At 38.2% G+C, this 12,613-nt stretch overlaps 1 protein-coding gene across 2 annotated transcripts in view; it reads right to left on the reverse strand.

Annotated features, from left to right (window-relative positions):
* The window catches only part of wake (ankyrin repeat and fibronectin type III domain containing protein wide awake), an 865,293-nt gene that overhangs the window by 367,029 nt on the left and 485,651 nt on the right, over positions 1-12,613 (reverse strand). For both annotated transcript variants that reach the window (XM_081732239.1, XM_081732238.1), the window contains one exon: positions 1,503-1,598. In XM_081732239.1, the coding sequence (XP_081588365.1) occupies positions 1,503-1,598 (96 nt within the window). The remainder of the gene's footprint in view (positions 1-1,502; positions 1,599-12,613) is intronic.

Raw genomic sequence — 12,613 nt, forward strand, 5'->3', positions numbered from 1 at the left:
CTCCAGGAAAGCTAAGAGAGGGGGATGACGAGCCAAAGTTCATGGCGATGAAAGCCTTACAGCTTGTTTCAATCCCTCTTCTGGATAGCACAGTGCTAGCTTTCCTTTTCTGTCACATGAGCTGATGATGATGAGAATGCCTGTCGTCTGATTGCTTGTAGTAGTTGTAGTAAGAAAGCACGTGCATTTGTTCATAAATATCAAGCATATGTTGCTTTCAAATACAGACCACGTATAGGATATTACAATATAAATGAAAATTCTTGACTGATCGATCAAGGCCCAGGCCAAACTACTTCAGCTTGAAATTTGAACAGGAAGTATAAGACGCTAAGAACCATTAAGGAGAGATTTTTGGAAATTCAACAGAGAAGGGGGAACAGGAATGGAAATTATTACAATTAGACGTATATACAGGGAACGGAAAAAGTCCCGGAACGGTCCAATATCTCGCGAAGTATAAAGATAAGCAAAACAAAAATAACACGTGTAAACTGTTTTGTAAAAGCTATCCAATGATACCAAACGCAACCCCCTATTACCACTCCTTTCGGGGGTACGGGGAACTCTCCAATTTTAAATGGAAATCCCTATTTCTTATTGCACATATGGATTCTCCAGAAAAAGTGACAGTGATTTGACCCTAACTGAAAATAGTGTCTTTCCAGATGGCGGTTGAATGGACACACAAAAAAGGCGGTGCCCTAAACCTGGAATCCGAACTACATGAGTTCCCGCCGGGAATCAAACCCGGGCCTCCCGCGCCAAAAGCATGTTTCAATTTATTTATGTAAGTTCTTAATTATCGATTATCGATTCATAGTGAAAGCAGAAGAAACATTCGAAGATGCTTCGGCAATCTTTTTTTTTTTTTTTTTTTTTTTTTTAATCCTTGCGACCAAACCTCAAACTTAGAGAATACTTCATAAACCACATGTTCGTACTAGAACGATACGCAAAACGAAGGTGTTTCATTCACACGTTTATCTACCTACTGCACTAACTCAGAGCATTAACATTACTTAGCTACTGTTTATTACAACTATATCATTTTATAAAACAATGTCTATAAAAGGCTAGATTCCAAGTATACCTGGCACTTGTTCATTAGTAGAACATTTAGATTAATCAACTATATTATAACGATATATTATTCGAACCAGAATTCGGTTCCCAATTAGGCAAACAAGGCAAACTTGCTATGGCGGCAGAACTCAGAGAAGCATCAGAAGAAGAAAAAAATCTTTTGGAACAATTTCATTTAGGGGACAGCTTATCAGAGGGTGGTGTAGTAGCAGGCGAAAGGACTCCAGCCATAAATTGCCTAGGGACTTGAGATTCCTAAATCCGCCACTGATTCCAACAATAGGAGAAGACGTATTATGACATTTTAGAATTTATTAAAACACTATATTAAAATTCTTTAGAGTTCTTTTACGAAACTATTAATAAAAAACATATTGTCACTGTATATGAATTGATAGAGAAAGAGAAAAGCTCACCTAACGTTGGGATGGAATCGTCTGTGAAAGCGATTCGTGGAGTTTGTAATTTCGATTGGCTTTTGGACTTTCCTGATGTCTCCTTCCCACTGCCGTCTGGAAATAAAACAATTCCAATGAGAATTTAGAGTTTCATCGCTTCCTCTTCTTTTATTTTAAAGATATATTTATCAGTAAAAGTGACGTTCCATATATGTATCATGTTCAAATGATACAAAGCTCTAAGTGAAGTCGTTCTTATAGGGATGCGCACGAGACGAGCCGAGACAGAATTTTCCTGACAAAAGTCAAGTCGAGACACAGCTCTTCCAGTAGAGAAATAGACGTTTTTCGACTCGAGACATCGCTTTTACAGCATATTTTTGAGACGGGACAGCCTCAAATCTTGTCTCGTGCGCATCCCTACGTTCTTAGCGTTATTTTAAGAGTTTGACTATACGCATTTAGAAACACATGAGTGAAGTTAGCGACTATTTATATCGTAAAGGGTAAGCGATCACTTTTCCGCAAGGTTGTTTAAACACATGAGGAGAAATCAAGAGAAAATAGAATAGCCTATTCTTACTTTAATATCTAGAAATGTGTCTGGACAACCCTGCCAAAAAGTCGTGACTGGCCTTTTTTTTTCGATATAAATTGTGAATAACTTCACCAGTGTGTCCATAACTTTTATAAGATTACTCATTTCCCTGTATACTCTTTGTGTTCTGTATCCAGGAAGGAAAAGAATACAGATATGGAAGCAGGAAAGAATATTAATTAATAATCGTTAAGAAAGCTTTCATAAATGCAGAAAAGAAGATAACACAACGCATTAAAAATGAGAATTAATACTTAAAGCATTGGACACACTTTCTAATGTTGAGAGACCAAGCCCAATGCTTTTAGCTTTAGTTCTCCTTTTTCAGTGCATTTTACTAGATAGTATTTTCTGCTTTAGAATATATAATAATAACTGTTAAGTAAGCTTTTATAAATTCAGAAAAGGAGAAGGTAATATAATGCACTAAAAGAAGAACTAAATCTAAAAGAATTGGTCGCTTTTCCTAATGTCAAGGGACAACACCCAATGCCTTTAGCTTTAATTCTCCTTTTTAGTGCATTTTATTATCTTCTCCTTTAGGATATTTAATAACAACTGTTAAGAAAGCTTTTATAAATTCAGAAAAGAAAATAATATAATGCACTAAAAGAAGAACTAAATCTAAAAGAATTGGTCGCTTTTCCTAATGTCAAGGGACCACACCCAATGCCTTTAGCTTTAATTCTCCTTTTTAGTGCATTTTATTATCTTCTCCTTTAGGATATTTAATAACAACTGTTAAGAAAGCTTTTATAAATTCAGAAAAGAAAATAATATAATGCACTAAAAGAAGAACTAAATCTAAAAGAATTGGTCGCTTTTCCTAATGTCCGGGGACCACACCCAATGCCTTTAGCTTTAATTCTCCTTTTTAATGCATTTCATTATCTTCTCCTTTAGAGTATTTAATAATAACTGTTAAGAAAGCTTTTATAAATTCAGAAAAGGAGAAGATAATATAATGCACTAAAAGAAGAACTAAATCTAAAAGAATTGGTCGCTTTTCCTAATGTCGAGGGACCACACCCAATGCCTTTAGCTTTAATTCTCCTTTTTAATGCATTTCATTATCTTCTCCTTTAGAGTATTTAATAATAACTGTTAAGAAAGCTTTTATAAATTCAGAAAAGGAGAAGATAATATAATGCACTAAAAGAAGAACTAAATCTAAAAGAATTGGTCGCTTTTCCTAATGTCGAGGGACCACACCCAATGCCTTTAGCTTTAATTCTCCTTTTTAATGCATTTCATTATCTTCTCCTTTAGAGTATTTAATAATAACTGTTAAGAAAGCTTTTATAAATTCAGAAAAGGAGAAGATAATATAATGCACTAAAAGAAGAACTAAATCTAAAAGAATTGGTCGCTTTTCCTAATGTCGAGGGACCACACCCAATGCCTTTAGCTTTAATTCTCCTTTTTAATGCATTTCATTATCTTCTCCTTTAGAGTATTTAATAATAACTGTTAAGAAAGCTTTTATAAATTCAGAAAAGGAGAAGATAATATAATGCACTAAAAGAAGAACTAAATCTAAAAGAATTGGTCGCTTTTCCTAATGTCGAGGGACCACACCCAATGCCTTTAGCTTTAATTCTCCTTTTTAATGCATTTCATTATCTTCTCCTTTAGAGTATTTAATAATAACTGTTAAGAAAGCTTTTATAAATTCAGAAAAGGAGAAGATAATATAATGCACTAAAAGAAGAACTAAATCTAAAAGAATTGGTCGCTTTTCCTAATGTCGAGGGACCACGCGCCCAATGCTTTTATTATATTTTTGAATTTTATTATCTTCTCCTTTTTGTGTATTCTAAAAGCTTTGTTTTTAACAGTTTCTCATGGTTATTATGTACCTTTTAGTCTTTATTAAATATCCTGCAATGAATTGTAGTACGTAGCTGTATCATTTCAACGTGTGAGCTTACATATTTAATTCCCTAACAACATTTTACAAGACTTACAATAGGTCATTCAAAGTTTTGATCTCAAGAGAATGTCTACTAATCTACAACCAATCGTACTTCTGTGCCTTTTGGGTTTTCTGAGCAGTAGGCGCTTCATAAGTAATTTTATAGTAAAAGATCAACTCCAGCAAAAGTTGTGTGGAAAAGAGAAAAAGAAATGAAATATTTCAGTTTTACGTCCCTTGGTTATGTCATGTAAGTTAAAGAAGACAGTGACGATGAAAATAAATAGAATGATGTAATGAAGAAAATGGGAGGAGACGAGAGAACCGCGAAAAAAAAAAACTTGTACATGGTGACTGTCCACCAGAAAACTCAGTTAATGTAAAAAATAAAGGATCGTTATCTTGTTTACGCATCTACAATTTTTCAGTTTTAGTTAATAAGAAAGAAAGAAAAAAAAAGAAATGAAATCTTTCAGTTTAACATTCCATGATTTTGCCCTTTAGGCTAAGAGATGCGATGATTAAGGCAAGTAAATGATGATGGAAAAATTGGTGGAACGAGAAAATGGGAGGAAATGGGATTACCCCGAGAAAACCCACGGACACCATTTTGTCCACTGCAAGCTTACTTTTCCGGGGATCGAACCAAGGATTCCACGCACCAGAGCTAAGCGCTCTACCACTGAGCCACTGTGCCCCTATCTAGTTAATATGGAAGTGGGTGAAGCATAGCAATATATATATATATATATATATATATATATATATATATATATATATATATATAGATAGATAGATAGATAGATAGATAGATAGATATATGGTGTATCTTTAATGATGGGTTAAACTTCAAGGAATGATGGAGAATGACAAAAGAAGTGATTTAAGATAAGAAGTTGTTATCCAAAAATGTGTCAGTACTGAGCTATAGCCCACCGAAAATGTACCAAAATAGAACAAAAATGAATAGAACTAGAGAACGAATTGTCGAGAAGGGTCGGGTCAAAAGAAATAGTGCACTATTTGACCTGGAGATTCGATTCATGTACAAATCGATTAGGAACAGTGGCGACGTAAGGGTATGTTCACACGAAATGGACATACTCTTCGTGCCGGAGGCAAATATCCGACGTGGAAGCTGAGTTGTAATTCTCGTACGTAGAACCGTTTGAAACATCATGAACGAACAACATAAATACATGATGTACACAGTGGTATTTGTTTGGAAAAGACATGGCTGCAACTAGCATAGAAGTAGGTTGCACTAGCTACCGATAGTGCAAATGGAGATGAGTTATCAGCATCATCATCTACTAGACTTGGCGACTACTAGCCATAAGAGCTCCTATATACCCCACAGCTCGAACATTGTTGAAATGTAAACATTACCTTTTAATATATCATCCTTGATGCATCGTGGTTGCATGATAAAGCACTCAGATCTGAATCCAGGAGTCCTGGAGTCGATCCCAAATCATGTAATTCGTGTTCGATGACATCATTGTACTGGTGTCTCCGGGTTTCTCCTTGTTCCATATTCTACCAATTATTGTAAATATCAGCAGACCTGACTTTCAATAGTCTCAAGTTGCGTTTCATTCCTCTTTCGTGACGCTGTGGCAAGTACAACGGTCCACACACAATCTTGCATAAATCTTTTCTTAAAAGCCCTATTTAGTAACCCACAAAAAAACACGTTTCATCTTGTTAAAAGCATCATTCGACACCTATCCTTGCTGGAATATCATACGTTACCTACGTTGTTTGTTGCACACCAACAGAGGAAACAACTAGGGATGCGCTCGAGTCGAGTCGAGTCGAGATTTAAGCCTGTCTCGACTCGTCTCGAGAAAATGTTGTCTCGACTCGAAAATATGCTGCTGTCTCGACTCGTGTCTCGACTCGACAGTCTCTGTCTCGACTCGACTCGAATTCGAGTCGAGACAAAATATACGAGTTAAAATATACACACACATCTGACAGACCGTTATGACTACCTAGCTAATTGTTAGTATGTCCACCCTTTGACACGAATAACAACGGCAAAGCGTCTTGGTATGGTCGCAATGTTCTGCAATGTTCTGTTCAGATGTGATCGATTGGGGTCAGATCCGGAGAGTTTGGGGGCCAACACATCACTTCGAACTCGCTCCTGCGTTAATCGAACCACAGCATCACACTCCTGGCCTTGTGACCTGGTGCATTATCTTGTCGAAAAATGCCACTACCGATGGGAAACATAGCCGTCATGAAGGGGTGTACGTAGTCTGCAAGCAGCGTGCGACACCTCGGCCATCATGGTGCCTTGCTCGAGCTCCACTAGACATATGGATGCTCACCTGAATGTTTCCCAGATAATAATTAAGCCGCAGCCAGTTTGTCTCCGTCCCGCAGTACAGATGTCAAGGAGCTGTTCCCTTTGAACACGACGGATTCGCACCCTCACATCGTCATGATGAAGAAGATATCAGGATTCATCAGGCAATGCAACGCTTTGGCATTGTGCCAAGGTCTAGTGGCGATGGTCACGTGTTCATTTCAGTTATAGTTGCTGATGTCGTGGTGTTAACATTCGCCATCGTTAGGAGTGTTCGGTGCACTGTATGTTCAGACTAGTATTGTGAAGGCCTGTGAAAAAAACGGAAATTTTGGGTAAAAAAGTTTTTTTACTGCTTTCCCGAGCTGGGGAAAAAACGGAAAATTTGGGTGTTATCAGAATCATCACTTTTGTTAATCACAGAATCATTTTAGATAATATGTTAAATCAAACATATATTTCATAGAGATATCTTCATTGTTCTATGTAAAATTCCGGAAATTTTGAAACCATTAGGAAAAAATAATTTGTTACGGAAATATTGGCAAAAACAGGAAAATGTAGTTTAAAAACTATTTGTTGGCCTGATGTTAGTAACCTTACTTGCTGTAACATGTCTGCAACATATACAGTGGGAAGTCGAAAATCCGAACTAATTGGGACCACAGGTATTCGGATTTTCAAATTGTTCGGATTTTCGAAAATGACCAAGAAAATGCCATTTAGGCTTACATATACTGTACGGTATGTTCTTCTATCAATACAGTGGTTATTCAGTACATACAGTAATTACAATACCGTACGTAAGGCTACTTACATTTAATGTTTCTGAAGAACTTGCTTGTACTCTAAATAACACTGTTCTTGTAAGTCACACTTAAAACTTATAGGCCCAAGAAAAAAATAAAAATAAAAATACATGACAAACAATCTATATATATAAAAGAGAACGTACAATTCTTTGTCCGCTCATCACGCTAATACGGCTGAACCAATTTCTTTCATTTTTGTTGGGTTATTAGGATTTGGACCCTAGATGGTTTTTATCATATCACTTTAATTTTTAATTACCAGTGTCTTGAGATAATTGACCATTCAGGTGTCCACAAATCCTTTGTTAGTTCATCATAGGTAAAAATAAACGTATTTATATGCAACCCGCATGACCGTGTCACTCGGCGGGTTAACATAAATGACAGGCGATATACAGCGGAAAATAGCTTGAATCTTCTGTTTAAAATTTTTTAAAAGATTTGCTTATTTTTACAGACACTTTTACAATATGCCAGCACCGGGATGACCGCAGCGAAGCGGGGCGGGTTAACATAAATGACAGGCGATATAATGTTAAGATTTACTGCAATCTTCTATGGTTTTTATCATATCACTTGAAAGCGAAAAAGTAAAAATTATCTAAGTAACAAAGTTTATTGCGTTCCGGGGTGACCGCAGCGAAGCGGGGTGAACGCTGCTAGTTACATATAAATGAACTTCTGTAAAAACACTGACTTCACATAACGTCGATGGACACGCTATTGTTTGTTTATCGCTAGCGTTAAGACAAAATGTAAAAAACTTCTAGGGACCGCGTTCGGATTTTTGACGTTAGGATTATCGACGTCCTACTGTATATACAATGTACAGTATTTCGCTAACGGAAAAATACTTAAAGCATCAGGTTTTAATTCTACTTTACACGCACATACCGCACAAGTGAGTAAATTTGTGCAGTGGGAAATATATTAAGTGAAACTTCCGTTAGTTATTATTACAGACTAGCAGAATATCCGTTCTTCGCACTGGGAGAATACGTTTCATTTTGGACACAAAGGGCACCGAAACTGTCACCAATGAACTCGTGGAGCCCCAAAACTATGAATTTGACATTAATATCGATAATTTTCAATTATCTTTACATGTCACCATCCTCCTTAGAGTGCTAATGGGGCTGAATTTGTGGATTTAAACGGCATATTCTGTTAATCTCAGCGAGTATATATATATATATATATATATATATATATATATATATATATATATATATATATATATATATATATATATATATATATATATATATATATATATATATATATATAGAGAGAGAGAGAGAGAGAGAGAGAGAGAGGCGCATCCAAGGGGGCTATAGCCCCCCTTCACACTCAAGTATACACTGCATAAAATGGGCTTCAATCCTGCTTTACACTGGATAAAACTGCAAACTATGGTTTAGCCCCTCCCTTGATCATATCCTGGATCTGCCACTATATATATGCTCAAAAAAATTAGGGGTTCAGCTGAAATATCACACAAGACCTTAAGATAGTGTATGAATAAGCTTGTGTTTGACTCATATATATCATACAAGAAGGAATGCTTTAAGATACACTAGAAAAATGGGGCATCTACTGGTGTTGGGGCACGGAAAACCTTGTTCACATGGCTCATGACACAAGACGGTTATGTGTGCACCTCTCGAACTGCTCACAAACAGGCAAGGCAACAACACTGATTGTTCCTTAATATGTCATATGATCACTTCGAATAGCCAACAGAGCCTCGCACCTGCGTGGCATGGATTCAATCAGATTATCGATGAGTTCTTGGGGGATGTTGTGCCACTCATCCAGAAGAGCTACTTCCAGCTCTGGAGTGGTTGTTGGATTTACTGGCCTAGCGGCAATTCGTCTGCCAAGCATATCCCAGACATGCTCAACTGGAATGAGATTTGGAGAGCATGCTGACCACTTCATCCGAGCGATACCCTCAGCATCCAGCATCTCATCCACTAACCGAGCTCTGTGAGGACGAGTATTGTCATCCATAAATAGGAACGAATCACCAATGGCACCAGCATAAGGGAGAACAAGAGTTTTCAAGATCTCATCCCTATATCTGAGAGTCGTCAAAGAGCCATTTCGGATGATGTGGAGCTCAGTACGCCCACCAATGCTGATTCCTGCCTACACCATCAGTCCACCAACATGATACTGGCATCTTTCTCGCACAAACATGGGATTGTGTCGTGTTCCACACTCTCTCCAGATGAAAACACGTCAATTATCAGGCTCTACACTGAATCGAGACTCGTCAGAGAACAAAACATTGCCCCATTCATTGCGTCCCCACCCACGATGTTCCTCCGCCTAAGCTCTTCGATCAACACGGTGTCGTGCAGTTGATGGGACACACACCATAGGCCTCGTGCGTAGAGACCACTTTCTCGAAGGCGATTGCGGACCGTTCGGGTAGATATTGTGCGTCCTGTTGTTGTTCGGAAGGCTCGCGGGAGCAGAGTTGTATTCTGACGCCGGTTTCGACGGGCTGTTAACAAGAGATAACGATCGTCTCTGGCTTTGCTTGTTAGTGGACGGCCCTGTCCTTGTCTTCTTCGAACACTTCCAGTTGTTTGAAATCGATTCCACAGTCGGGAAATCACACTTTGTGCCACTCCTATGGCATGTGCCACCTTCCGCCATGACTGACCAGCTTCCAACCTGCCGACAGCTCGCCATGCCAACGATTCTGGCAAATCAGGTTGTTGCGCAATTTCACTACGTAGATTTGTGACGCACTAAACACAATGAGAACAAAGGTATCCTGGAGCTGGAATCTGCTGGCAGCGCCACACTACAAAATGATATCTGGTAGCGCCACGTCACTGATCACGTGCACAGATGTTCCAAACGGTTCGTTTGCATATTGGGCCTTCATGATTTTAATCTGAACTGGACAAAATACAGTGTTCTCACATTATTCGGAAGAAGTGTTACATGTGTTTTCATCTGATTCCATAATTTTCTGATCAGTATATATATATATATATATATATATATATATATATATATATATACCCATTCTTCGCATGGAAGTCAAGTCCTGTGGAAGTATTACCCTCATTTCCGCGACCGCGAAAACTATGGATCTGACACTAATATCGGTCATTTTGTATTACTTTTACATGTTTCGGTATCCCCCGCCCCTCGCTGACTCATGGCCCGCATACAATGGTAGCTGAATTTGCAAGTCATTACTAATGAAAGTGTCACCATTGATCTCAGCGACCGCGAAAACTATGGATTTGACACTAGTATCGGTCATTTTGCATTAGTTTTACTTGTCTCACCCCCCCCCCCCCCCCACGCTGACTTCCGGCCCACAATCATTGTAGCTGAATTTGCAAATCATCGCTAATGGAAGTGCCACTAGTGATCTCATCGACAGCGAAAACTATGGATTTGACACTAATATCGGTCATTCTGGATTGCTTTTATATGTCTCGATATCTCAACTCCCGCTCCCATCCCGGTGCTGCATAGCATGAATTTGGAAGTTAATGCGATCGGAGTTTCACCATTGATTTCAGTGACCGCGAAAACTATTAATTCAACACTAATATCGGTTATTTTCTACTACTTTTACATGTCCCAGTAAACGACCCCTGAGACCCCCCTGGTTCGAATTTTGACAAAATCGTTTAACTCTGGTCTTGAGCCTGGACCAAGGTATTCGTGACTAAAATTAGGTAACTCTCGGTCAATTTGTCTGGTTCCCAAACCGGTTCCGGTAAACGCCCCCTGAGACTCCACTGGTTCGAAATTTGAAAACAACTTTTCGTCTTGATTGGGGCCTAGGCCAAGGTACCCCTGAGCAAAATTTGGTAACTCTTGGTCCACTCGTCTGGTCCCCAGGCCGCACACAGACAGACAAACACACAAACAAATTCTTTTATTTTATTTATATTAGACAGCTGAATATACCCATTCTTCGCATGGGGGCAGTATTTGGAAGACAACGCCTGTTAAAGTATTACCATTCATTTCTGCGACCGCAAAAACTATGAATCTGACACTAATATCGATCATTTTGGATTACTTTTACATGTCTCGGAATCCAACCAGGGGGTCTCAGGGGGCGTTTACAGGGACATGTAAAAGTGGTAGGAAATGGCCGATATTACTGTCGAATTCATAGTTTTCACGGTCGCTGAAATCAATGGTGAAACTGTCATCGCATTAACTCCCAAATTCACCCTATTCGGGCCGGGGGTCACCGGGGGTGGATACCGTCCCCCTCAGACCCCGTTAACTCTCGGCCCGCATGCAATTGTAGCTGGATTTGCAAGTCCTCACTAATGAAAGTGTCACCAGGATCCCTTTCTCAAAAAAATTGCTGGGGAAACACTTGTAGAAACTTCAGTTTTCGTGCCGGACGATTACCGAGATCTGGTGAACAAAAAAAAAAAAAAAAAAAAAAAAAAAAAAAAAAAAAAAAAAAAAAAAATAGCGATCGAATTAAAAAAATAGTTCTCCTCAGGTTAGTATTCACTGAGAATATTGTTATAAAATTTAAATTTTATAGGTAAATCAGTAGACTGAATACATCCACATCGTATCCACTGAGTTGCGAAATTGTGTGCCTCCAGAGATGGGCGGCCGAAGAAAATTTTCTAGGGGGGCATCTTCAATGTTTGCTATATTAGTCTGGCATTTAATGTGCATGGTTTGTTATATTACGTATACATTTTCGTGAGCTAGGGAGGTTCATTCTTATCAAACACGGAGATTATGAAGGAGCAGATCTACTGTACAAAATATAATAGAAACAACTCTTTCGGATTTCTATCATCCCGCAGTCCAACCCCGAGACGGAAACATAAGAGATAGGCTTTTTGTTTTTAAACAAGATAACGTGTCTAGCGAATGCTTTACATTGTGAAGATTATATTAGTGAAAATTAAACGAATATAATTTTACAACTTAATATACATATCACTAAATGTTGAGCTCCCCGTTGCTATGTGGTTAGCGTATGCGCTTTTCTCGAACGAGGTTTGATTCATGGTAGGAGCTCATGTGTTTCAAATCCGACGTTAAACTGTACTTTCACGTCTTGTAGAGCTTTGCTCCTGAAAACGACGCTAAACTATAATCTAATTTAATATTACTAAATATTAGAAAATAATGACTTACCAAGGTGACGTCAATTTGGCAGTCATCAAATCCATTTTATACTTTCACTTAATCCAGTGGATATTAATATAACAATTACAAGACACACGCGCATATAAATACTCAGAAACAAGCACATACACACGTACACATACAAAAATATGAACACTTCAAATCTATTTACATGTGGTGGACTGCGCTGCATCAAGCACTGTTATTTTCATCATCTTCTCATGTATCTGCATTATTTGATTCATCCACAGATTTGTTATTTTTGTACGCATCATTCATTTTTGCATTTTCGGGAGGGTTCAGGGTTCTTTCTTCATTTAAAGAGTCGGTTCTCTG

Source organism: Thermobia domestica, chromosome 11 (assembly GCF_964235325.1).
Source record: "Thermobia domestica chromosome 11, izTheDome1.hap1.1, whole genome shotgun sequence".
Lineage (NCBI taxonomy): Eukaryota > Metazoa > Arthropoda > Insecta > Zygentoma > Lepismatidae > Thermobia > Thermobia domestica.